General features: G+C 46.7%; 1 protein-coding gene across 11 annotated transcripts in view; it reads right to left on the bottom strand.

Annotated features, from left to right (window-relative positions):
• The window catches only part of ATXN7L1 (ataxin 7 like 1), a 260,215-nt gene that overhangs the window by 154,642 nt on the left and 77,655 nt on the right, over positions 1-27,918 (bottom strand). For 7 of the 11 annotated variants that reach the window (XM_012176694.4, XM_012176693.4, XM_042248515.2 and 4 more), the window contains exon 3: positions 9,219-9,323. The exons of the other annotated variants lie outside the window; for them this stretch is intronic. In XM_012176694.4, the coding sequence (XP_012032084.2) occupies positions 9,219-9,323 (105 nt within the window). The remainder of the gene's footprint in view (positions 1-9,218; positions 9,324-27,918) is intronic. 11 annotated transcript variants of the gene reach the window in all.

Raw genomic sequence — 27,918 nt, forward strand, 5'->3', positions numbered from 1 at the left:
CCAGCATTCATCGTGTTAACTTTGGGAACACAATGGTGAGCACTATGAAAGGGCTCCTCAAAACTCCTAGTCTGTGCCTCTGTCTGTGCGTGCAATGGGGGTGGATAAGCAAACAGGCATTTGCAGTAGCTGTCATATATGCTAATGCCGGTGAAGTGGGGAGTGCCAAGAGCACTTGAGTCGGGATTAGAGGAGTCCTTCCTTCTTGCTGTCTGTGCACTAAGTCAGGAAATGTCTCCAGGCTAGGACACAAGGATGCAGAAGACACAGTCTCAGCCCTCAGGAGCTGAGTACCTAGAGCTCACAGGTGACTGTGGCACAGTGACTGGTGGGATGCAAAGGGCACAGGGACCAGCTGACAATTTAGTTGGGTAGTAGCTGAACTCAGCAGAAATGTGGCAAAACACTTGGGGTGTCACTAGCTTAAAAAGAGGTTTATCAGTGATATAAAAATAAAATCACCTATACTTGGAAAAAAGAAATCCCAAGATATTGAAATTGCTATTGTCGAGGTCAACAGCATCCTTGGTGGAAATCTAGTGACCTTTTCTCTTCTCGTTCAACTACCTGGCATTTGATTGGCTCTACAAACACTTTCTGCTCTTGGCTCCCATGTTGTCATCCTCTGTTGCTTTTCCTATAGGTCACTGGCCATTCCCCTTCTAACTAACTCTAAATGTTGACCTTCCCTTTTACAATGTAATCCATCAGCAGATGCTGTCAGCTACATTTCCAAAATAGATCTCACGTTTACCCTTCACTATCCACCTGCACAGCTATGCCTTAGTCCCTTCAAGGTCTCCCAGACTCCAAGCAGCCAGAGTGACCTTCTGAAAACAGAAGTCGGACTATGTCTTTCCCTCATGCAGGGTCCTCCCGTGTCTTCTCACCACACCCAGAATGAAGCCCAAACTCTGGGCTCTGCCCTACAGGGCTCTGCAATACTGCTCCCACCCACCTCTCTGAAGCCCCCAAGACACCTCACCTGATGTGCTCTTCCTATGGCTTGATCTCATTTTCATCTATGTTATTTAAACTATCAGAACGCAGGCTTCAAGAAGGTCACACTCTAGTCTTGTTCACCACTATTTGTCTGCAGCACTAGAACAATGCCTGGCATATAAGTAGGTGCACAATAAATATTTTTCAAATAAATAAATGAGTCAAAGCTATGTGACTCTGAAGAAGGTAACCCAAAAGATTCAGCCTTCAAGAAACAGGCTTGAATGAGATATAAGAAGAGGGTTTTTTTCTTTCAAGTAAAAATGAATTCAATAATGCTAAAACTATGAAGATCCTCTTAATCTAAATTTGAGCTGAATCATTACATCTGCTATTTGTCCACTTGTAAAATTTACCTGATTCACAGAAACATGCAAGAAAAGGTAATTCCATTGAATTTAGAGGAAATTATCTACTGTTTTGGTGGTAGGGGTGGGGATCTCATGGATCTGCTCATTTGTTGGGGATGAACAAGAAACTACAGGCAGAACTGATGGTGGTACCCATTCCACCTCTCCCACAAGCTTGCTTCTTTTTACTTTTTGATATTTAAAGGTCTATCCAAATGCCATGACTCTCAACACATGGACTGTTATCAGTTTATTCTTCCATTCTGATTTCCCTCAAAATTGTGCCCAAGTTTTTCACCTATACCAACAAGCAGACGATCAGAAGTGTAAGTCAGAAAAATGAGAGATAAGGAACTCAGGTGCCCCCAAGCACCTGCATTTAGGCTCCAGCATCCTACAGGGGACCAAAATAACCTTTCCATATGGAAGTTCAGTTATGCTATTGCAGGGAGTTTGAGATCCAAAACATTAAATGAGTAAAGTCATCAAGAGTCAGACATAGGCTGGAATCCTAGTTCTGCCACTTACATCAGCAAGATCTTGAGGAAATTTATTAAATCCTCTGAGTCTCCCTGTCCTTGGGTGTGAGACAGGAATAATGGGACTAGAGCACCTTAGGGTGGCAGTAGGATTAAATTTAAACAATATCTTAGCATATATAGGTGCTCAATAATTGTTATTGGCACTTTTCATCTTCTATTAACAGATAAGAAGAAAAGCCAGGGTTTGGGACCAGGTCAACCTGCTATATTCTAGATATACTTTTAATTCTAATTTGAGCAGCAGCAAGATCAAAAATATAAACATTTGAAGGGGCGCAAAATGTGGTGCTACTCTGTTGTAGATTTTTTTTTTCAGTTGTAATTCTTGATATAAGATATCACCATTTGTGAGTGCATGGTTAGTTTTGCTTTGGGATCTTCTTAGAATCAACTGTAGGAATTTCCTTAGTATCTGTCCTACGGTTACACTTTACTGGGGAGTATGGAAAGATGAAATAAGAAGAAACAACCACAGACATTGTTTCTGACTGTAAGGAACCCCAAAGATACACCAAGCCAGGAGTTAATTTCAGATCAGGGATACATTCATCAAATTAAGGTTAAAAAAAGAATCTCACTAACAAAATCAAGTTTGCACAGATACACCTGATCTTGCCAAGTCTTATTAGTTAATACTGCCGGACTTGACAAAGAATATGTTCAATCTGACCAATTTCCCTTAATTACTTTATTTGTCTCTGGTGTAAGTAATCTAGTTCATAAAAAACAACTCACAATAACAACAGAAATTTAATCTCAACAAACAAATCCCACTTAACTGACCAAAAACTTCAGTCCTACTCTGTGGCAATCTACACTTTCGGAACGGAAGTTCTGGCAGGATAACGAGCCAGTGATGATACCCTGGAAGCTCAGGGGCACTGACATTGGGAGGGACTCCCTTTCTCTAGGGCTCAAAAGCACAAATGGTTTGTTTCCTCCTCAACTAGAGGTCACCCGGAGATAGACGAAATAAAGAGAACAATTGCAGGAAACCCTGAAACCTCACTAATGAGGCTTCCATGTGTGGCTGCTGGGCTCTGCTGCTCTTGGTCCCCACCCAGCAGCAGCATCTGCATGTGCACGCAAGGGATGGAGGTGCCAGCTTCCAGGAGCCAGTTGCTGCCACTCATTTATTTTGTGGCTCAGCCCCTCTGCTTTAGCTCACAGTTCATTAAATTCTACTGCATCACCATCAACATGCAAAACAGCTACTTGAAGGGCATTCAAAAAAATAATCAGAAAAGGGACCAAAAGGCCCTCTCTAAGAAGGGAAAAAACTAATCCTATCTTGTCTTTTGAATGACATCTAGGTTCTTTGGTTCTAATATATATTTAAGTAGCAGTGACATCCAAGGAATATCTGTTTGATGGTTGGGGTGTAGGGCCGTATGGTTCTCTGCTTGGAAAGTAAGCACCAAAAGTGGCTGAAAAATTCTGAAGGATCTTTGTATGTGAATGTGTTATTTCTTTTGCGACTTTTCCCCCATTTTTTTTGATTTTGAGGTGGGAAGGGCTGCAATTGTATGGACTTCAGCAGTCTATCTTGTTTTATGCTTTGAATATGACCGTGATGGGGAAGTTATCCTGATGACCAGCTCACTGGAGGCTGAGCTAGTCAACTTTCCACATGCTACTGTGCGGTTCCAGAGAACTGATCTCAGGGCTTAGCGTGCCCATGCACACACACGTATTTGAATGGGGGGGAAACGTGAATACAGAAAAGCACAGAATACTACATGACAAATGGAGATGTCATAACCCACAGCAGTGGCTTTCACCTGGGGGTCATTTCTGTCCCCTAGTGGACACTGTTTTCGCTGTCATGACTGGGGGTGGGGGCAGCTACTGGCACCTAGTGGATAAAAGCTAGGGAAGTTGTTCAATATCCCACAATATAGAGGATGCCCCCATACAGAATTTTCCAGCCCCAAATGTTAACTGTGCTGCTGTTGAGAAACTATTCTTTATGGTAGTTTATTATGTAAATATATTAGGAGATAAGGACAGAAAAAATCATACTCCTTTCATTTAGGCAAATCATACAACTTCATAAATGCTCAACCCAATTACAAAACCACAGCTAGAATCTACTTATTATTTTTCCCTTTACTTACAATATTTCAAACTGATTAAACATATGTAACTTCTAAATGTAATAAAACTATTTTTTCATTGTAGGTACCTTGAACCTTCCAGTTTTGAGCTTATATATAGGCTCATGCACACAAATCGGACCCCATACACACACACACACACACAAACACACAACATACACAGAGGACTCTTCAGAAGAAACGGCACTCTCTCTGCACTGAGGTTGGAACCCATAGTACTGATGCAGAGAAAGTCACCAAGGTCACCCTCACACTGCACAGTAATCATAAATGAATATCCTTTGGACAAGACTTCATTATAAATCTCTGTAGCTTATCACTTGGTTAATGAAAGCGTAACTTTTTTTTTTAAAGCAAACTTTGTTCCACCACTGTGCTAAAAGTACTTTCTACATGTGAGCTCCTTTAATCATCAAAACAATCTTAGGAGAAAAACTACAATCCCATTTTAAGAATAGGAGACCGAAGCACAGAGAGGCAAAGTAACCTGCCCAAGGTCACACAGCTAACAAGTGGTAGAGCTGGAACTTGAACCTAAGAAGACTCACCCCAGAGAGGCAATTCCCAACCACGCGGCTCCCATATCGTGTCAATGCATCAAGTCACAACTTGGGCTGGACAGCTATGAAGGGTAAGGATGTTGGCTGAGTGGGATCAGTTCACCTAAGGAGAGGCTTTTTCTGTTTCCCTCTTTTCTATCTTAATGCCTAAATGACATCAACTCACCTAAGAGACTTTAGAAACAAACCAATCCCTCAAGATCGTAATCTCCTGGGCAGAGGTTTAAAAAGCATCTAAAGGGCTGCTATATAGAGGAAACAGACCTAAGGGGCCCACACAGGAGGAGCGGCACAGCCACTGGCACAGCCCCAGTGGCCTGGAGAGCCCCAGGCCAGGAGGAGGTTCTCCTGAGCAATGGGCACATGCCTGCTTTTTACATCTAGGACACAAGCTTGGGGCACAAAGTCAGGAGTAACAGGAAAGCAGCCAGTCCTGGGAGTCGGGGAGGGAGGTGGCCAAGGCTGGCTCGACCTGGGCAGGGACCCCAGAGAGATACTGGGAGCTTCGTGGTGTTTCCAAAGGAGCGGACACTGGAGCCCAATGTGAATGTAAACCATATTTGTAAAGGTGGATCCTCAGGACTCCTGGCAATGTAATCATCTTTAGGCCAACAAGTCTTGCCTCCAAGAGTGTGGGAAGCCGAAGATGAATCACAGGCCAGAGTCCGCAGGCTGACCTCCATGCGCACATCCCCCGAGACAGGGTGAGAAACGAAGGCAGGAAGCACTTGACTGAATTGGTTTTCCCATTTTTCATAAGAAACATTCAACGTAATAAAAAATAGCCACACTTTATTGACAATAATAGCTACCCTTTCTTTATTTCCTTACTATGTGCCAGGAAACTACTTTATCTCTGTTCCTTACAGTAACGCTGCAAGGCAGGAACTATCCCTTCATTTCAGAGGAAAATGAGGCCCAGAAAGGTCATGTAATTAGCCTGAGGTCTCACAGCTAGGAACCCAGGTCTGTTTGACTCCAAAATTTATGATTTTTTCCACAATCGCTTTCACTGTTTCACATTATCATCAACCTCCAAAGTCCTCAGAACCAACTGCCTAAATACACACACACACACACACACCTTCCATTTAACTTAATGAGGCCACTGAAATCTTGAAGGCTGCCATGCACCCATCTCTCTGAGTATGGTGTAATCCTTAAAATCAGGCACCAAATCCCAGGTGCTGAGAATGAGCAAGTTTCCAAGAGAACACATAGCCCAGTCCCCTGTCACTTAAAAAGGTGAAGAGTCGGGGTCTTAGGGCTGGGTAAGGCTGAACTGGGACCTGGCCCCTGGGCTGTGTCCCTTCCACTGCACTTTAACTCTGCTTCCCAGGGCCAGGGCCAGTGATGACAAATTCATTTCTGGGTGCTGGGAATACAGAGCTGAAAAGGTATTATTAATACATCCCTGGTCCCGAAAGGATCCTCGAAGCTGGTGGATATAGCTGAGACAGCCCACGGGTAACTGAAGTGCAAGGCAGGAGCGGGGGAGGTGTTCTGTGAATATGAAGAGGGACAAGCCGTGTCCAGCTGAAGGCCACGCAGAGATGCCATGGGGAGAAGAGAAATGAACCCATGCTCTGGCTGTTCCGCAGGAAAGCGCCTCTCACCAGTCCTTTCGTACCAAACCCCACTGTTGCAGGCAGAGCACTCATTTTATAGACCAGGTGGAGGCCACCAGCCTGAGGTCATGTAGTTAATAGGGGAGTCATGTGAAATGCTCTGTCTGCCTCCAAAGCCCACACTCTCTCCATTATAACAAACGTCAAATGCTGCTCTGAGGAACCCTGGTGGCTTAGTAGGCCAGGAAAATGGCACTTGAGCCCTTACCCCAATTTCAACCCCCGTGGCTCTGCTGGGCATCTGTATCCATACTGGGGTTCTATAGACGAGATTCCACTTGAGAGAAAACTCTGCAGCTAACATGATTGAATCTGAAGCCAGGTATTATGATGTGCTCCCTGGCAGGCAAGTGGGTTCAGGCCTTGGAGTTTGGGCTAGGACAAGAGGGGCCTGGGAGCCACACTGGGAGGAAGTGAGAGACAATGGCTATGCAAGCCAGGGAAACACGCACTTCCCTCACTCAGGAGCTATGCTGCCTGCATTCAAAACCAGGCTCTACACCTGCTTAGTTTTGAGACCCTGGGCAAAGCAATCCTAAGCCTTTGCTTCCTCAAGTTCAAACTGGAAGTCATATTGGTACCTACTTAGTGGGGGCGTTGAGAGGATTACATGTTCAAAGATAAGGAACGCATCTGTTACCGTCCCTGGTACCTCGTGCAAAGCCATTCTCATTAACTTGTTGATTACAGCAAGGCTAGTCATAGGAGGTAAAAGAGCAAGAAAAGAAATACTGTGATACCACAGGAGGAATTCTTAAGGCAGCTAAGAAATCCTCCTTGCCCCTTAAGTGTTGCCCTGGTTCTGAGTTCTGCCTTGTGTTCTCCTGCCCTTGATAAATGCAAGTGAGAACCTGTGGGATACGTACCTGACAGACGAGGGAGGCTTAAGGGCCTCCATTTCCTGAGCTGTGGTCGTGTCCTACCACTGCTTGTCAGCTGCTTCAGCAAGAAGCCCAAGACTGGGTTTCAGGTGATGAGATCTGTAACCCCAAACCCCCAAACTAATTTACTGCCATTGCTCAGAGCAGATGGCTACAAAACCCTCGGCTGCGCCCCTAAGCTTGACTTGCTCTTGAACCAAAAGGCCCAGGATAGAGGGAGGCATGTGTCAAGGGAGCCGAGCCCTAGCCCTAGAGGTCTCCTTCACTGGCTATGTGGGGTCTTGCCTTGGGAGGAATTCTGCAGGGCACAGTGGGGGTCCCGGGTCCCATTTAGGTTCTTTCCATCAGAAACTCTGCCAGTGAATTAAATTCCCAGAGAAGGTTTTGATGACTTATGGGATTTTCCTCGTCTCATTCACTGCTGTACCCCAGCACCCAGAACAGCAGCACATCCTAGGAATGAATGAATGACGATCCCTTCCTGCATCTTCATGAGACAATCAGGAGCAGGGCCCACAGAGTTTCCATGGTTGCTCCCTGACCTGCCAGCTGTGTGGGATCTTCTTGCCACTGCTCTGCTACTGACTGCCCTACTTGTCACCTCAGCTGGTAGCATCAGCACCGCGCCTCTGACAGTCTGCTTGGGAGGTTTGGCCCTTTCTCTCCTCCCGGCAGAAGGGAGGGTCATTTGCTACAGGGCATCTAGCAAGAAGGTCAGCGAGTGCCCAGCACACAACTTGCTCCTTTCACGCTCTATCTGCCAGAAATGAAAACGTTCGAGCGGGAAGCTCCCACGGAAGTCATCACTCGTGGAAGAGACGAGGAAACCAAACCCTGAGACATTTAGCAAGTAGCCCCAAGTCACAGAGGTGGCTGCCAGGAGGGGCAGAAGACCTGGCCTCTCAACGGAGCTGTTTGCATGGCACTTGCTAGAAGCCTCTGTCCCCTTGCAGGTCAAAAAGTCTCAGAAGCCTGGATTCTTCTTTCTACATATTATAAATACGAAACACAACTATAGTACACACACAGATGCAGGTTATATACAGAAACACACTGCTATGTAAATGTCATATACATATATACATATTTGTAACTGATATTATGATATATATAACTATTCAATAGTCCCAAGTACCTTTACTGGTGAGATTAGACAAGCTCATCTCCTTTTATTTTATACCTATTTATTACAGAATGGTGATAACTGAAGGGCTAGGGGAAAAGAAGAAATCCTGAGTGTGAGAAAGGAGAAATATGTAATTTGCCAAAGTGTATTCGATATTATAATTGCTTTGACTTTTTTTAGGTACAATGTTTAATGTACTTTGAAATTTAACACTAAAGAAGGGCATTCGGATTTTATGTTCAACAAAAGAGAGGAGACTTTAAACCAAAAGATTGGGAACTACTGTTCTGGAACTCAGAGCACATTACAGCTTTGGAAATCGGCTGGTCCAACAACATCCCGTTTGAAAAGAAGGAAGCCTCCACTCAGCTTAAGTCACTTCCTATCCTCAGGTTAGTAACCCTTTATCTGCTCTTAGGGGAGAAACCGTGTGGACGTCAGCTGTGGTGTGCCCAAGACACCGGCAGTGAAGGTGGCCAGCGTTTGCTGTGGAGCTGCTGAGGGGTTTCACACCAAGGATGTAAAGATAGAGGGAAAGCAAGTTCCCAAACATGCCTGTTTTTTTTTTCCTTTTTTTTTAAACAAGCAGGACTCTTGGAAGAGGAGAAGCTGAACTCGTGGCTTTGTTTGCATTTCCTGGGGGTTGGCACCCCAGTGGCCCCCAAGGTGGGCGGGCCTGGCCCCTCTCTCTCTCTTGGAAGAACCGAACATCGGGCTGTGAGGCTGCAGGAGTGGCTCCTTGAGCCACTGCTGTCCCTCCCCTTTGTCACCTGCAAAGACCACCATCCATCTACCTAAACAATGGGACGTTTTCTGTCTGGTGCCCCCACAGCACCGAACATTTTGGCAGGAGGGCTATCCCTGACTACCCCTAAGGCAGTCGGCCTGGAAGCCGAGGCAGAACCCCAGGGGGATTCACCCAGGGCCTCGGGCTCAGACAGACCCAGGGCCAGACCACAGGGCAGGGCTCCTCTTGGATGCTGGACATCGGCCAGTGCAGGAGTCCACTTACCGCAGTGGGACTGGAAGACCTGCGGCTTGACGACCTGGTTACAGGCGCTGCACACCACGAGGTAGAAGTCGTCGTGTGCTGGGTAGTGGCCGAACAAGTGCATATCTGTGGGGGGAAAGGAAAACAGGTTGTTTTGAAAAAGCAACCAAGTCTTAGAAGGTGGACGGTTTCTTCTTGGAATGTCCTCCAGGGCAGATTTTCAAACAAGACCGGCAGAAAGGCAATCATCTTTAGAAAAGGCCATGCAGCTTGTCCAAATGCAGCTCCTTACTCTCAGAGAAGCCCATGCCTCCAAGAATCCCTCCTCATTTCCCTTGTAAATGGATGGCTACCACTGATGGCTTAGCCTGCGGCATTTGGGCTGCCCGGAATCACATGCCACAGGGAGTCACTCTGTCCTGAAAGAGGGCCCCAGGGTTCACTGGGACCCAGTGAGGCTCCAATTATTTTAGGATGAGGGGGAAGTTCACCCAAATCCATTCCAGCATAAGCAGAGGCCTCTCTGGTATGTGACAGGGTAAGAAGGGCTGGAGAGAGAAAAAGGAGTCATCCTGGTTTCGGCAGCTGCCGGGGTCCCCCCCACCACCTGCAGAAGCTGCAGGGTAAAAGGAAGCGTCCAGACAAGTGGCTTGCTGGCTGCCATCATTATCCATTCTTTACTTGGCAAATATTTACCATGTGCCTAAGTGTGCTGGGCACCAACCGTGCTGGGTGCCAGGGCTGACTGGTGAACAAGAACAAGAGCCCTACTCTGCAGGAGCATAAAAGAGGAGCATTGACCAGATTCACACAGGTCATCCTGTGGGTGTAACTGTGGTACCCACTGAGGAGAGGAGGAACAGGGTCCCATGAAAGCATGTGGCAGGCTGACCTAACCTTGACTGAATCATTAGAGAGGCTTTCCCGGGGAGGGATTAGAGAAAGAAAAGGTCAGGGGAGAGAGGAAGAAGTTTCAGGTCCACCATGGAAGGAGATTCTGTGTTGGAGGAAGCTCTTGGCTGAAACAGAACAAGAAGGGAGCCCGGAAGGTGTAAGCTTTGTGGATCAACATGGAGAATACCCATGGACAGAGGAGCCCGGAGGACTATAGTCCATAGGATTGCAAAGAGTCATATATGACTGAGCAAGTAACACACACACACACACATAGATTTTGAACCTGACTTTAGGAACAATGGGAAGCTACTGAAGGTTTTTAAGCAAAGTGGTGACAGAATCAAATACATACTGTTGGAAGATCAGTTATATGGTCTATGAGACACAACAGCACACATAACTCCACACAAAAACCTGTTCATGCATGGCCATTGTAGCATTACTCATAAAAGCCCGAGGGTGGAAGCAACCCAGTTCAGCTCAGTCGCTCAGTCGCATCTGACTCTTCGCGACCCCACAGACCACAGCACGCCAGGCCTCCCTGTCCATCACCAACTCTTGGAGTCTACTCAAACTCATCTCCATTGAGTCGGTGATGCCATCCAGCCATCTCATCCTCTGTCATCTCCTTCTCCTCCTGCCTTCAATCTTTCCCAGCATCAGGGTCTTTTCTAATGAGTCAGCTCTTTGCATCAGGTGGCCAAAGTATTGGACTTTTGGCTTCAACATCAGTCCTTCCAATGAACACTCAGGACTGATCTCCTTTCGGATGGACTGGTTGGATCTCCCTTGTCCCTTTGGACAAGGGACTCTCAAGAGTCTTCTCCAACACCACAGTTCAAAAGTATCAATTCTTTGGGGCTCAGCTTTCTTTATAGTCCAACTCTCACATCCATACATGACTACTGGAAAAACCATAGCCTTCATTAGATGGAGCTTTGTTGGTATAGTAATGTCTCTGTTTCTTAATATGCTGTCTAGGTTGCTCATAACTTTCTTTCCAAGGAGTAAGCGTCTTTTAATTTCATGGCTGCAATCACCATCTGCAGTGATTTTTGAGCCCCCAAAATAAAGTCAGCCACTGTTTCCACTGTTCCCCATCTATTTGCCATGAAGTGATGGGACGAGATGCCATGATCTTTGTTTTCTGAATGTTGAGCTTTAAGCCAACTTTTTCACTCTCCTCTTTCACTTTCATCAAGAGGCTTTTTAGTTCCTCTTCACTTTCTGCCGTAAGGGTGACATCATCTGCATATCGGAGGATATTGATATTTCTCCTGGCAATCTTGATTTGAGATTGTGCTTCATCCAGCCCAGAGTTTCTCATGATGTACTCTGCATAGAAGTTAAATAAGCTGGGTGACAATATACAGCCTTGACGTACTCCTTTTCCTATTTGGAACCAGTCTGTTGTTCCATGTCCAGTTCTAAATGTTCTTCCTGATCTGCATACAGATTTCTCAAGAGGCAGGTCAGGTGGTCTGGTATTACTATCTCTTTCAGAATTTTCCACAGTTTATTGTGATCCACACAGTCAAAGGCTTTGGCATAGTCAATAAAGCAGAAATTGATGTTTTTTTGAAACTCTCTTGCTTTATCAATGATCCAGCAGATGTTGGCAATGTGATCTCTGGTTCCTCTGTCTTTTCTAAAACCAGCTTGAACATCTGGAAGTTCACAGTTCATGTATTGCTAAAGCCTGGCTTGGAGAATTTTGAGCATTACTTTACTAGCGTGTGAGATGAGTGCAATTGTGAGGTAGTTTGAGCATTCTTTAGCATTGCCTTTCTTTGGGATTGGAACGAAAACTGACCTTTTCCAGTCCTGTGGCCACTGCTGAGTTTTCCACATTTGCTGGCATATTGAATGCAGCACTTTCACAGCATCATCTTTCAGGATTTGAAACAGCTCAACTGGAATTCCATCACCTCGACTAGCTTTGTTCTTAGTGATGCTTCCTAAGGCCCACTTGACTTCACATTCCAGGATGTCTAGCTCTAGGTGAGTGTATGTCTAGCTCTAGGTGAGTGATCACACCATCATGATCATCTGGGTTGTGAAGATATTTTTTGTATAGTTCTTCTGTATATTCTTGCCACCTCTTCTTAATATTTTCTGCTTCTGTTAGGTCCATACCATTTCTGTCCTTTATCGAGCCCATCTTTGCGTGAAATATTTCCTTGGTATCTCTGATTTTCTTGAAAAGATCTCTAGTCTTTCCCATTCTGTTGTTTTCCTCTATTTCTTTACACTGATCACTGAGGAAGGTTTTCTTATCTTTCCTTGCTATTGTTTGGAATTCTGTATTCAAATGAGTATATCTTTCCTTTTCTCCTTTGCTTTTCACTTCTCTTCTTTTCACAGCTATTTCTAAGGCCTCCTCAGACAGCCATTTTGCCTTTTTGCATTTCTTTTTCTTGGGGATGGTCTTGATCCCTGTCTCCTTTACAAGGTCATGAACCTCCGTCCATAGTTCATCAGGCACTCTATCAGATCTAGTCCCTTGAATCTATTTCTCACTTCCAATGTATAATTGTAAGGGATTTGATTTAGGTCATACCTGAATGGTCTAGTGGTTTTCCCCACTTTTTTCAATTTAAGTCTGAATTTGGCAATAAGGAGTTCATGATCAGGGCCACAGTCAGTTCCCAGTCTTGTTTTTGCTGACTGTATAGAGCTTCTCTATCTTTGGCTGCAAAGAATATAACGAATCTATTTTGGTATTGACCACCTGGTGATGTCCATGTGTGGAGTCTTCTCTTGTGTTGTTGGAAGAGGGTGTTTGCTATGACTAGTGCGTTCTCTTGGCAAAATTCTGTTAGCCTTTGCCCTGCTTCATTCTGTACTCCAAGGCCAAATTTGCCTGTTACTGCAGGTGTTTCTTGACTTCCTACTGTTGCATTCCAGTCCCCTATAATGAAAACGACATCTTTTTTGAGTGATAGTTGTAAAAGGTCTTGCAGGTCTTCATAGAACTGCTCAGCTTCTTCAGCATTACCAGTCAGAGCATAGACTTGGATTCCTGTGATATTGAATGCTTTGCCTTGGAAATGAACAGAGATCATTCTGTCATTTTTGAGACTGTATCCAAGTACTGCATTTTGGACTCTTTTGTTGACTATGATGGCTACTCCATTTCTTCTAAGGTATTCTTGCCCACAGTAGTAAATATAATGGTCATCTGAGTTAAATTCACCCATTCCAGTCCATTTTAGTTTGCTGATTCCTAAAATGTCGAAGCAACCCTGATACCCATCAACTGTTGAATGCATAGATGAAATGTGATATATTCATACAATGGGATATTATTATTTGGCCATAAAAAGACGTGAAGTGCTAATGCCTGCTATAATATGTGTGCATGCATATTCAATTACATCAGTCCTGTCCTACCCTCTGTGACTGTATGGACTGAGCTTCCAGGCTTCTCTGTCCACGGGATTCTCCAGGCAAGAACCCTGGAGTGGGTTGCCATACCCTCCTCCAGGGGATCTTCCCAACCCAGAGATCCAATTTACATCTCCCATGTCTTTTGCATTGGCAGGCTGATTCTCTACCCACTGAACCACCTGGGAAACCCCACTACAAATATGGATGAACCTTAAAAACATATGCTAAGTGAAAGAAGCCAGTCACAAAAGGCCACATATTATATGATCCCCTTTATATGAACCATCCAGAAGAGGCAAAGCCACAGATAGAGAGAGGAGATTAGTGCTTGCCTTGGGCTGGGGGGCCTGATAAAGGAGAACTGCTAAAGGTTTATAGGTTTCTTTTGCAGATGATGCAAACAGTCCCAGATTGATAGTGGTAATGGTTACACAAAGCTGTGAATATATTACAAGCCACTGAATTGTATGCTTTAAATGGGTAAATTGTATGATACATAAATCATATCTCAGTAAAGATGGGGTGGGAGGTAGGGAGATCAGTTTGGAGGAAACCAGTGGTCAGAGCCTCCTCGTGGGCCGCTGGGTAGAGATAGAGCCCTGAAGGGCACTCTGCCTGCCTCTCCTTAGCTGACCAGCTCCAGGACCACTGACAGCAGGGTGGACAGGTGGAAATAAAAGACACAGCCTTCATGAAAGTGCTTTGCCTCACACATCTGAGTTTCCTCTCCACCCCCACCAGGCCCTCATTTTCTAGACTCAACCTGTGTTTCTACCGAAAACCATCAGACACACCATGGTTCTGCTAGCTGCAGGGGGAGGCCACAGAGAAGCTGAATTCCTCCTGATGTCAGGACGGCTCATTTATAACCCAACACATGCTTCCAGTGCAGCCAGATACTTAGAAGGAAATGGAATCGACACATTGGTCACATGGCCAGGAGCCAAGACCCCTGCTCCAGGGGAGGCTGGACCAGAAGGGTGAGATGGGCCCTCACTGGTGCCAGGACCCCACGCGCCCGCGGCGGGATGCGGGCCAGGCTGCAGCGCAGGCGCACGGAGTCTCTGCAGCATCTGTGGCTCCAGGCGCGGCGGGTCATTTCCCCTCTAGGACTCGCCTCTGTTTCCACTCTGACTAAGACGTTACTGGAGGGGAGCGTTATTAGTCAGTGCCTGGTAGGCGGAGGCCTGTGACAAGAGAGGCTGAGAGAGAACCCAGCTGTGACAGAGGCCCAGGCGGGGCCCACACAGCATCCGGTACCCTAGCTTCAGAGCCTCCCAGCACTTGGAGGACACTCCCAGTCCCACACCGCTGACACCACTCTTGCTTTACTTTCAACTTACAGAATATTTTTATAATATATATTCTTTTTTAAAAAATAACAAAAGTGATACGTGTGTTTTGAAGATACGTTTGAAAAATACAGAAAAGCCAGAAGAAATTAAAAAAAAAAAATCACTGGCAGCGTTTATTAACACTTTGCATCTCATTTAGATTTAGTCACATTTTCTATCCAGGAACATGTGAAACCAGGAGCTGGCAAGGGCTAAAACATTTATTTATTCAACAGCATTTCCTGGGCTGCCTTACAGTCTTTCTGCAATAGATCAGGCTATAAGGGAATGAAAGAAATGCATTAATTTAAAAAACAAAAAAAGGATTCGCAAACTTGCCTGAGCACCTACTCTGTGCCAGAAACTGAGTGCAGTAGGGAGGCTGAGAGGTAGGGGGTGGGGAACCCGGCTCTTGACCTTTGTCATGGGCCCCGCTGACCCGTCCAAGGTCCGTCAGGCCTCTGGCTGCTGTTCCACCTCAGCATTCCTTCAGGAAGCTGTGGAGCCCCCGCTCCCCTGCCACTCTCCCACACCTCTGGGTCGAGAGTTGAAGGTAAATGTCAGGCTGGGCAAAGCCTGGCCACCCTGAGGGTGTCCTACTCTGGGCCCTTTACGTCACTGGGGCTGTTCTTGGTTCCCTGCAGGGCAGTTTCAATTGCGTCTGCTTAGAGTATGTCTCCCGTGGAAACTGAGAGGACCTGCTGGCCTGCTTGCGTATTCCTTAGTGATCGGACCTCAGAATCTCCTCAACAGGCTTCCTAGGTTCTGAGAGTCTGCTAGATGGGAACTAGATAAAGCCTGTGGCTTCTCAGAAGACCACCACTTCCAGGGGCCAGGCCATTTTGGTCAGTGTGTTGTCCGCTTGGGGATGAGGGAGGAAGGCCAGGGAGCACTGGGAATCACTATGCCTGGCATCATGTTGGATATACTATTAATTAACTCTCCCTCTCAATTTACCACTCAAACAGAACTTTCAGCACACGGTTAAAAATGGTGGTGTGCTGATGTGGGCTTGTATCAGCTTCTGAGAGCCAACTGTGAAAGTCTCCCAACGTGTTCCATGAGATCAAGGAGGTAGCTTGAAATCAGACCTCATGGAGTATTTACAGCATGGAAAGGGGCACTACAGATCAGGTGTGTTCTTTTCTTCAGCAAGCCACATTGTTAAACATTTACCAGCGTACCACTGAACAAAGATGGGGAAAAAAAGGCAAAAGTGAAACCACCTGTAATGACACCCCCTCGGGATAACCACTGTTAGCATGTTAAGATACATCCTTCTAGCCTTTGCTATCTGATAACATTATCTTCGGTAATCCTCATAATTAACCCACAAAGTTGCCATCATTCTACTTTCCAGGCAAGGAAACAAAGCTAAGAGATCCCATGAGTGATCTGTAAAGCAGGATGAGAACCCTGCTCTATAGTCCATGCTCCCATCTTAGCCAAAGGCCTTTCATAAGAGCAAGATCCCATTTTAAAAATGAAGAAAACAGTTTGATGGATGGAAGGCTTGCAAAGAGGACCAACAGGCTCTGAGGAACCTTTGGCATTTGCACAGGCCTGGGGTCAGAAGGAGGGATTTTGAGCACAGTGCCCTTTGCTGTGTAACCTCAGGAAAGGTGCCCAACCTTTCTGAGCAACTGTTTCCTCATCCATAAAATGGGGCTTGCATTTCTTGCCTCATGGAGTTTCTGCGAAGGCTTGTAAAATTTTCCTGGCCTTTTATTTTCTTCCTCCAGGGATTTGGGAAAGAGTGTAGAGAAAGCTTTACTCAAGGTCTTCTCCCCTATTTTTCAAAACTAATTCCTTCTCCCTCCAGTGGGAGAGTCTTTGCTCCAGGCAGCACATTCTTTGACTCTTCTTCAGGACCATTCACAGCTGACCTCCTGGGGAAACTGCAAGGTCCCTCCGACCTGCAGAATTCCCTCTACGTGCACGGCACCATCACACACGTGTGGACAGATGAGAGTTGCAAGCCACTGCCAGGGCTCTCTCTAGGCTGTGGTCAGGCCCCAGGAAAACATGCACAAAAATGATGGGACTTTGCCCATCACAGTGTTCAGTTATCTCCCCACGTTCAATTATTTCCCTACCACAAATCCATGCTTGTCTGTTTCGTTCCATTTTGTCCCTGCAAATGAATCAACTGTTGATCAGATACATCAGATAGCACCACCATGGCACTGTCACAGAAGTGATCTTAATTATCCTCCTGGTCTGATCATTGGCAGGGTGGAGCAAGATCCATAGCTTCATTTTGCAGATGGGGAAACAGGTATACTCTTGATTCTAGGTAAGTATTTTCTGGTTTTTCACCCCAACCCATTATACACATATGTGCTGTGCTAAGCTACTTACTGTAGCCTGCCAGGCTTCTCTGTCCATGGGACTTTCCAGGCAAGAATACTGGAGTGGGTTGACATTTCCTCCTTCAGGGGATCTTCTTGACCCAGGGGTCGAACCAGCAACTCTCAGTTCTCCTGCATTGACAGGTGGGTTCCTTACCACTAGCGCCACCTGGGAGACCCCCATACACATATACATACCTGTTTTATCTATCTGTCCATCCATCATCTATCAAACACATACATTACACTCTCATATGTTCTGGTCTACTCATTTCTTTTAATTTTATTCTATTTCATTTAAAAACATGCTGAACTCTTGAAATTAATTTCATACTCCTTTAATGAAAGGAGTATGAAAAGTTTCAACTCAAAGTTTGAAAATCACTCTTCAAGGCAATCCAGTGAGTTAGGGGTTGAGCTGAGCCTGAGAGTTAACTGGGGGTTTACAGAGGTCAGAGCTGGTCCTCAGTGCTTACCTGGGAGTCTGAGGCCATGAACTGAATCATTAGTGCCAGTTATACGCTGCAGCTCACAGGAGCTGATTGTATTTATTCCCGAGTCTGCATTCAGTGAGGCATGTCTGTGGCCTTAATCTGCCAAGGTGGGAGTATTTACACCATGGGAATCAGCATCCATTACAAACCAGGGCTGCTTCTCTTGGAGAGCTGGCTGTGAAAACACTCACCAGCCCACCACTGACTAGCATCTACTCTGGCATCACTCTTCCCTGGATCAATTTCCCTAGTTATTGAAATGGAGAAAATTATATTTGTCATTTACCACACTGGATGCTGAAAGGCTTCTGTGAACTTGAGAGGAAATTAATATGTTAATATAAAATTATGATAATGGTATTGACCATTAGCCCCAAAACATATGCACAACAGAGACAGGTAAACATACTGATCACTTTCTGTATCAAATGAGCACAAAAAGGCTACAACTTGTTCAGCTCTGGTGGTGATAAGGGGGCTGGGGGCGGGGGAGTGGCGATGAGGGAGTGGAGAATTAAGTTCTTTTCAATGTCTGACAATATAATGCTTACTCTTTAAGGGTTATTCCTGGAGCTTATTCACAGATGAGGCTCAGACTATCAAATTAATGCCACTTATACATGGATCACACACAGGTTATTCTCAGTGGCTTCCCTGGTGGCTGAGATGGTAAAGAATCCGTCTGCTATGTGGGAGACCTGGGTTCGACCTCTGGGCTGGGAAGATCCCCTGGAGAAGGAAATGGCTACCCACTCCAGTATTCTTACCTGGAGAATTCCATGGACAGGGGAACCCGGCAGGCCCTAGTCCATGGGGTCGCAAAGCGTCGGACACAACTGAGCAACTTTCACTTTCACGTATAGCAAGCAGTCCTTTACTTTTTCTCTTCCTTAACTTCTGGTGGAATTCTCATCTGCGGAAGTCGACTGACAATGGCACTGATGCTACCAACTTCCTGGCATCCTGGGTCTGCCTCCCGACAGCGCTTAGGTTCCCCACAGGTCTGTTCTGGCTCCCACAGCTTCACCTCCACACCCTCCACACTTCTCACCTTCGGCCCCCTTCCACTCCCAGATGGCAGAGGAGGGATGGACAGGACAGAGCCCAGCTCGGCAGGAAGAAGAGACACAGTTTAGGACACCAGAACGGTTGCTACAAAGGTAGAAAAGTAACTAATTTCCTGGTGTAGTTAGTGACCCATTTCTTAAGTCATTACTGAAAAAGAAATTGGCAGGACTTGCCTGGTGGTCCAGTGCCTAAGACTCCAAGCTCCCAATGCAGAAGGCCCAGGTTACATCCCTGGTCACAGAATTAGATCCCACACACAGCCACTAAGAGTTTGCATGCCACAACTAAAGATCCTGCATGTCGCAACAAAGACCTGGTGCAGCCAAACAAATAAACAAACAAATTTTAAAAAAGAAAGAAAGAAATTGGCAGAATAGGAGGAGCAGAATTTTATAAATGGCCTTCTGAGGGAACACGTCAGACAAGCAAAGTTGTGTATAAATTTTCCTTTATACCAAATATTCACTTAGTGAAAATGGCTGAAGTAAAGGAAAAGGCAGGGTGACATGTCCAATTAGCTGTTTGTACAGGATTTGTTTCTATGATGGGAAGACAACTGGTTTTGTGGCTGCAGATCACACTAGATTCTGTGCACTTTTGAATTTGCCCCTGGAACCTTCCAAAGCTCAAGACCTGGGTATTACAAAGCAACAACTGGTGAGAGTTCAAAAGATAAAACACTTAAGAAAGAGGGATTCCTTCCTTTTGCAAGTGGAAAGGCCAAGTTAAGCAAAGGCTGCACACAGAAGCAGCTAGAGGCAGACTGGCTTTGAAGGCCGGGGGCTGAGGGGGTGGGCAGCTTCAGCAGTGATGCCTGCAGAAGATCCCACAGTAGTGAAAAGGAAGACAGCAAAGCAGACAACTTTGAATTTTAATTTCTTGAAAAAAAAAAAAAAAAAGCCCCAGAAAATGGCCTCAGGTTTCCCCCAAAGTCTTTTTCAGGGTTCTGAAACTACCGCGGTTGCTATAGAAATCATGAAAATGTCAAGGTAGCATATGACTCTAGTATAACAATAGTTTCATATACTTTTAAAATAAGTTTCCTTTTGAACTGACTCTAAGAAAGCACAACATAATGGAAAAAACAGATTATGTGATTTCAACACACTGAATCTTTTGCAGGAAGGTAAGTGTGAGCCTCTGCCTGTGGTGGGTAATGGAATGGATCCACAGACTGTGATGGGAACTATGGATGTAACAGCCCTGTGATGATGACTGGGGAGCCAGTGCCACCGGACTCCCTTGGAAAACTACCAAAAAGATGAACTCGGCTAGGAGCGGTTTTGATTTGTGGGCTTCCAATTACATAAACTCAAGATGGGAGATTATTGGGAAGAACAGCCACTGTGATTCAAGGACACACATGGCTGCCTCCAAGTGGATTCACATTTAGCAGAGATGCCACTCAGGAGAAGTACCTTTCATGGTGGGAGAAGCTGGTCCTAAATGCTTTACTTTCTCCCATTAATCTTAATATGCTCATTATCCAGTTTTTATTAATGTGTCTTTTCTCTCTGCTAGTAGAGTTTTCAGCTGCATTTTAATCACTTGTGTCAAATAGAAAGTGTGAGGCAGGGGGAACTTTTCTCCTTTGCTCTCATGGCTGCATGATTCTGTGTGTCCCTCAACTCCAAACTCTCCTTAAAGTCACAGAACAAAATAACTTGGGGGCCTTCAAAGCAGTGACCTCTGACCTGACACCTGCCACTCTCCCAGCAGAGTATTGAACTTCCCTTGAGGAAAATTCAACAACAACAAAAAATGCAGTCACTTTCCATTTTTCAGATTTCTGAAAACTCACGGCCTGACTGAAGGCTTCAGAAACACTGAAATCTGGAAAAAGAAACTGAAACAGGACTAGAAAAGCAAGCCGTGCACAGTGCCGGCCAGCTTTCAGCACCGAGGAGGGTGGGTGCGGGTGGCAGGCAGGCACAGGGCCTTCTCCTACAAACCAGGACTCAAAAGCCCCAGTCTCTTCTCGCTGAGGCTGGGCCACAAGGCACATCCTGGCAAGGCTGGAGCCAGGAGAGGGGCCCAGAGCAGGTAGAAGCTCCCCACTCTGCTGCCTGGACTGACCCCTCCCAATCCCAGCCCCAAACTCCAGCCCTGCTTCCGCTTCTCTCACCCCCCACCCCGCAAACCCCAGCCAGCCCACATGGCCATGAAAGACAGCCCATCCCTCCCTCCGCAGGAGGAGGGCCTTTACAGACGTGCTTTCATGGGGTATCAAGGCCAGCAGGCTGCACAGGGGCCCGGAGTTGGGGGGATCCCCCAGACCAGCCCCTCCCCCCAGGCTCCCCTTCAGCTCTCACTCATACCCTGAAGCAAAACGAAGGAAGGGAGACAGTATGAGGCTGGACCTGGGAGGTGATCTGAACCAGGAGTTGAGAACAAAAACCACGAGAGGTGAGCCTGCTCAAATGTGGTACCTCAGAGCAGGGCTCTGGAGTCAGGCAGCCTTGCGTTCAAATTCTGACCCTGCTGCTTGGCTCGATAACCCCCTCTAAGCTTTTGTTTTCTCATCAGGGGTAAAATGACATGTTTGTGAAGAGGCTGGCACAAAGTAAGGATGTAGAGTCTCCAACTCACCCATCCACTCCTCTGGGAAGACTCCTTTGATATGCCTGGAGGGGAGGCAGGGTTTCCCTCCTCCCCTTCCTCCCGGCCCTCAGCAATATGACCAGAGTTTTCTTAAGGCTGTACTGGAGTCACTGGATTACACCCCTCTCACCAGACTGGGATCTTCTTACAGAAATTATGACTTAAAAATGTCCTTAGCCAAACAGTCTGATGCATGGCGGCCACTTAATAAACATTAATAAGCTAACAAGGCTGAAGTTCTGAAGAAGCTGATTTACTTCCCATATTCCTTCATTTTCTCTTCTGTCAAAGGGGCAAGTTGTAAATGACAATAAGTTGTCCTAATATCCATGCTGCTAACTAAGATCATGAGGTTAACAATTACATCTATTTGTTCATTCTTGGAGCTCCTTTGAAGACAAGTGCTGAAGCTAGGAAGGAGGCATGCGCGGGGTGGCCACTGTTGTGTTGTTGTTCAGTTGCTAAGTCATGTCCCACTCTTTGTGACTCCATGGACTGCACCCCACCAGGTTCCTCTGTCCTTCACTACCTCCCGGAGTTTGCTCCTGAGTCAATGATGTCATCCAACCATCGCATCCTCTACAATGTGTAGAGTGGCAGATGCCTATCCCCACCATCCTAGGCTCATGAAGGCTGGCTCCTTCCTTCTCCAACAAACCACAGCTACTCCCCACTCCACCCACAGCGATGGCCCCCCCAAAGACAGAGTTTGGGATGGGCATAGGGGTGCTCCCTCACCCTGGGGACATCAGGAAAGTAGGTGATACAGGGCCTCAAAGCTCCAGACTCCTTCCACCCTCCCCGTTTCAGGTCTGGATCAGCGCAGCAGCCAGGCTCAGCCCAAGGCACAAGGAGCCATCTAAGCCCAGCCTGGTAGAGGATCTGAGTGGCTGCTGGGCAGTGAAGACCCTGGTGGCCAAAAGAACCACAGTACAAAGGGCTCCCCTGTGCCTACTCCTGGCTTAGGCTTCAATGCCAACAATCGCGGCCCCTAAAAATGTTCCCAGGGATGTCAAGTCAGCCCTAGTTCTCTCTCTCAAGCAGCTGCAGGGCACCTAGGCTCCTCCCTGTCCAGCAAACTTGTCTGTTGTTTCAGCCTGGCAGGCTGCTGGCTTCTGGCCTGACCTCCCCACCTCTGGCCCAAAAGACAGATGAGGAACATGTAACCATTTTGGTGGGATGCTGAGTCCTGAAAAGGTAACCTGGCTAAAGCACTTCTCATAGCAAGGGGTGCTTGGGCTTACAGATAAGCTGCATGGAGAGGACACCCCCATTAGTCCCTCACGAAGTCAGCCCCCATGCCCTGGCCCAGCCAGGGAGAAGTTCTGTATCAGGGACAGGATGGGTACAGCATCCTGAAACAAGGACCTGGAAGTAAAGACTGTTTACGGGTGTGCCAAGTCACTTCAGTCGTGTCCGACTCTTTGTGACCCTATATAGGCTGTCGCCTGCCAGGCTCCTCTGTCCATGGGAGACATTCTCCTCCAGCCATGAATACTGGAGTGGGTTGCTGTGCCCTCCTCCAGGTGATCTTCCCGATCCAGGGATCGAACCTGTATCTCTTATGTCTCCTGCTCTGGCAGGCAGGTTCTTTACCACCAGCACCACCTGGGAAGCCCCAAAGACTGTTTAGTTCACTACATTCAATTAGAGAGAGAAGAGAAGCATCAACACATTGGGGAAAATTCTAGTCCCTCCCTGGGCTTTCCTGCCTAGTGACACTTAAAGACCAGACAAGTGGAGGCACGTGCGATGCTCTGGAAAGGCCACATGCCACCACAGGCTCCCTTCCCTCCCAGGTTCTCCTGCCTGAGTCACTTACAGGCTTAAATGCTCACTTAAGTCTTTATGCCCATGTTATTGTCCACTTGAGAACTACAGTTAAGATAATATTTGTTTTCATAAAATCAGGAGGCCTCCCTGGGCTTTTTCCCTCAAGACTTCTTCAGCAGGCCTTGCTTTGTTTCTGTGGAACAGGCTTTTCCTCTCCTGGGCCTCCCTCACCAGAGAATGTTAACAGCTTGAGTGTGTAAAGCTGGTTTCCAGAGGATTTAGGGGTGACTCCTTCCACCTCCATCCCGGGGCCTCTCCAGGGTCCAGGTAGGGTCTCTGGCCACAGTCTGTAATATCTTCCTGCTTCCCACCCCCATCCAAGAGAGATCTGAGTGACGGGGAGGTAGGTACCATATTTCAGGGAAGAAACAGTGGGTTTGGGGATGAGGAAGTGATACTGTTCCTTTTAAGACATGTTATGGTCAAAGAAAATTTCCAGACTGACTAGAACAATGCTGTTAAGAACAACTTAAATGGGTCAAGGGAAATCAATGAAAACACTTCCTTCCCCGTCTTTTAGAATAGGATGGTCCACTTCCTTGTTGTGGCAAGCTGAGTCTGGAGGACGGACTAACTCATCCCTTAGTTTCCTTCCAGCTCCTCAGTTACGATGGCTGGTCCATCAGGGAGTGTGTCAGCAGACGAATGAGGGAGGGTGCCACACCCACGTTACAGGGGAAACCCCTGGATAAGGCAAACAGAGCATAAAATCTGAGTGGTTTACTTTTAAGAGGAGTTAGTGAAGGCTGACTATCTATCTTACTACCCACCTACTCACAGAGATGGTATCTATACAGACGATAGCATCTGTCACTTCCATCAATCATCTAGCTTGACAAGAACCTACTGTATAGCGCAGGGAACTCTACTCAATATTCTGTAATAACCCATGTGAGAAAAGAACCTGAAAAAGAATGGATATACATATAACTGAACTGCTTTGCTGTACACCTGAAGCTAACACAAGATTGTAAATCAACTACACCGCGATATACAGTAAAAATGAAATCGAAGTAATCATCTTGTTCTATCATAGTTATCCTATCCCTGTCTCTCATCTCACCTACCTCTGTGTCATACCTATCTGTCTATCATATCTATCTCTATCTACCTACCATCTCTATGGTTTTACCTGTATCATCTCTGCTCCTATCTTAGAAAGCATTCTAGTTTTGAGCATTGTGGGGCTCCGAGGAGGACTTAACTCAGTCTCAGCCTGTTTGATGGTTTTGAAGGCTACATTTTTGAGTGACAGGGGTGAGATATGGCTTTACAAAACTAAATGAAAAGAAGAAAAAAAAGAACTTAGACAACAGCAGAAAACATCAGCTGGTTTTCTCGGGCTGCACCGTGAACTGCATAAGAACAAGGACTGTGCTTCACATACAGCCCCGTGTCTCCCTCGTTCAGCACGGTTCTGTTCAAGCGGCAGGAGCAAAGTGGAAGCGGGAATCGAAGCACTCCTTGAATTCAGCTTTCTGTCTGAAATCTGAATAGACTGTAGACTTCAAAAGAGGTTGCTCTGAGGCACACCTACATCCGCCATCTTGTTTCTTGAGATTCATGGGCCCAGAGGCTTTCATTCCATCTTGAGGAAAACAAAACCAAGAGCTCAGGGCAAAGGGACAGGATGCAGCTGGGGTCCTTAGCTGTCTGTGGGAGTCAAACCATGCATACCAGGGGCTTTCACAGCCCTGCTAAAACCAGAACAATGATGCAAGCAGCACTTTCCATTAGGTTTTCCATCACTTTTTGGAGATTAATTTAAAACTTGATTGGTAGGGCCAGGCACACTCACCACAGAGATGCTCCACCCTTCCCAGCACAGTGACCTGGGTGATGTCTTAGACGACGTGTTGTGGACCTCGGTCTGTGAAGCAGCCTACCAGCAGCACTCGTGAAGGCAGGAACCATGACATTTGAGGAGACACAGACAGAGGCCTCCAGGAGACTGCCCCCAAGGCAGGCCTCAGCTATTCAGGTGTTGCTACAAACGCCATCTGAACATGCAGTTGGCGGCACAGGGTCAAGAAGACTCCCACCCCAGACACGCCAGCCCCTGCTCAGCTCTGGGGTGGGGGGCAGGGGTGGGGGGGGCGGTGGGTGTTTCCTTTAAGATTCTGCTTGAAGATTTGGGGATGAAGAAGAGGGCCTGACTCAGAATCTGTGAGACTGTGGCCAGGAACTTGAGGCCGTCCCAGCGCCTGGGATCTTGGTGAGCCCCACAGCAGTGCTGAGTTGACTCCTATTCAGAGGGTCTGCGATGAGAGACCCCTCGTCAGTGGCTCTGAGTGCAAAGGAGAATTGGCTCTGGTCATGGTTTATCTGTAACTGGCAGAGGGATGGTGACATTTTTTTTCCAGAGGCCATTTGTCAAGGCTATGGAGTCCTGCATACGCCCTCCAATGATTACAACCACCACCTAGGTGATGCCGCCAGAGCTCCGAGGTAAACGTGCCATTTGGCTCTGTTATGAGATGCGTCCACTTGGCATAGCCAGAGGGCAGTGGCAGGAACTGCTTAATGTCCCCAGGAGTCCGTGTCCAAAGCACTCAGGCCACTGGGACAGCCAGGCTGCAGGAAGCTGTTGACAGATATGCCAAGGCATTCCCCTGTGAAACGGGGGCAAACAGGGGAGCCAGAGCCACTCCAGCTGGAACTGCCACTCATGTACCAGCGCTAGCGAGGGACAGAAAGGACTTCGCTCTCAGAAAACGAAAAGAGGTGTTTGTGCTTCCATCAAATCCAGGCTTCTACAACCAGTTATACACACCTGGCAACTCCTCAGATGGGCTGGTGCTGAAAGCTGGCAGCCTTCTGAGCACAGAGGCCCAGGAAGAAAAAAATCCACCATGGAGAGGATTACAGAAAGCTATTTTAATGTAATGGAAAATAGGATCAATCAGCCGGAGGAGAAAAGTCACTATGTCTTCAATCACAAATCAAGCATGAAGTTAGTTCTGTGCCCGAGGAGAAAAGGCACAGATTCTCAGGGAGCTTCCTGAGGCTCTGGGATCCAGCCCCACCATCCCTGAGTCCCAGGTTCAGTTTCCACCACATCCTCCTCCAGCACTGCCCCTCCTTTAATCCCTCCCTCCACACTCACCAACGTCCTACTCATCCTTCCAGGCCAGCGTTAGTGCAACCTCATCCAGGGAGCCTTTTCAGGTTCCCGCAGCCACAATAACCCTTTCTCTGTGTCTGCAGAGTCCTTTGCATTTAAGGCCACACTTAGCCCAGTCTACCTGGTGCTGACAGATACACCTATCTTCTCTCATTTGTATGCTAACGTTTTATATACTATCTCAGACATTTAAATGTTAAATATTAAGGCTGTCAGAAACACGCTCAAATACTTAAAAGAGTGCCAATGCCTCAACTGCCTCACTTCAGACTAAGGAGTCACCTAGTAGATAGCTGGGGTGGCTGCGGGGTTGGGGGACGAGCCACTAACTCTTGCTCCACCTCAAGCTTGCTGTGCAATACTGAGCAAGCCACAGAGGCTCTCTGGGTTTGTCTTTCCTTGTCTAGAATATAGTAGTCACAGCATCCTCACAAGGTCGCTGGGAGGATTAAATGAGCTAACTTATGCCAGTGCCAGCATCTTATAGGCACTCAGATGCCCAAGGTGGTGCCAGTGGTAAAGAATCCACCTGCCAATGCAGGAGAGGCAAGAGACGTGGCTTCCATCCTCCAGTCAGGAAGATCCTCTGGAGAAGGGCATGGCAACCCACTCCAGTATTCTTGCTTGGAGAATCCCATGAACAGAGGAGCCTGGCAGGCTACAGTCAATAGGGTCACAAAGAGTTGGACACAACTGAAGCAACTTAGCATGCACGCACAAGACAATGCCAGAATCTTATAGGCACACAAATGCCCAAGAAATTGAACTGAACTTCAGCTTGAACTAGTTAGGTCAAAAGACAAAGACTTGCAGGAGAATGTTATTCTACAAACAGCTCAGTGTCATGTTTACAAGGCAGGTTCTAAAGTCAGCTTATCTGGACTTTTCACCTTGGAAAATTCCTCTGGGTCTCAGTTTCCTCATCTGAAAATGGGGATGGTAATAATAAGATGACTGTCAGTATGAGATGGGCAACACATATCTGATGTCTGGTGCTTGGAAAGCTGTCAAAAAGTGTTAGCTGTTACTATGATCTAGAATCTAATTTTGCATAGCAGGACTTTAAGAAAACAACTCTGTTTGACTGGAGCAAAACAGTGAGGGTCAAGAATGAAATCATAATGTTGAAAGCCACCAGACCTTGAGCTTTCAGTGATTGAAGCCACAGGGTGAGTAAACAGCAGTGATTATTGTGTAGTTACTAGATCGTGTCTGACTCCACTGCAACACCATGGACTGTAGCCCACCAGGCTCCTCTGACCATGGGATTTCCCTGGCAAGAATACTGGAGTGGGTTGCCATTTCCTTCTCCAAGGTATCCTCCTGACCCAGGGACTCAACCTGCAACTCTTGCATTGGCAGGCAGATTCTTTACCACTGAGCCACCAGGGAAGCCCAGAGAGTAGCTGAGGGTTTTTTAAAGTGTGAATATTACATGCAATCTGGCCCCTAAATGTAGATGACTGGACCTATGACAGGTCTATGGAGTGAGATTCTCTAGGAGTGGAGCTCAGGAGGATGCACTTAAAAGAAAAAAGAAGAAACTTATTTATCTTTTGGCTACTGCATGTGGGATCTTAGTTTTCCCACCAGGGACTGAACCTATGTACCCTGCACTGGCATGAAAAA

Source organism: Ovis aries, chromosome 4 (genome assembly GCF_016772045.2).
Source record: "Ovis aries strain OAR_USU_Benz2616 breed Rambouillet chromosome 4, ARS-UI_Ramb_v3.0, whole genome shotgun sequence".
NCBI lineage: Eukaryota > Metazoa > Chordata > Mammalia > Artiodactyla > Bovidae > Ovis > Ovis aries.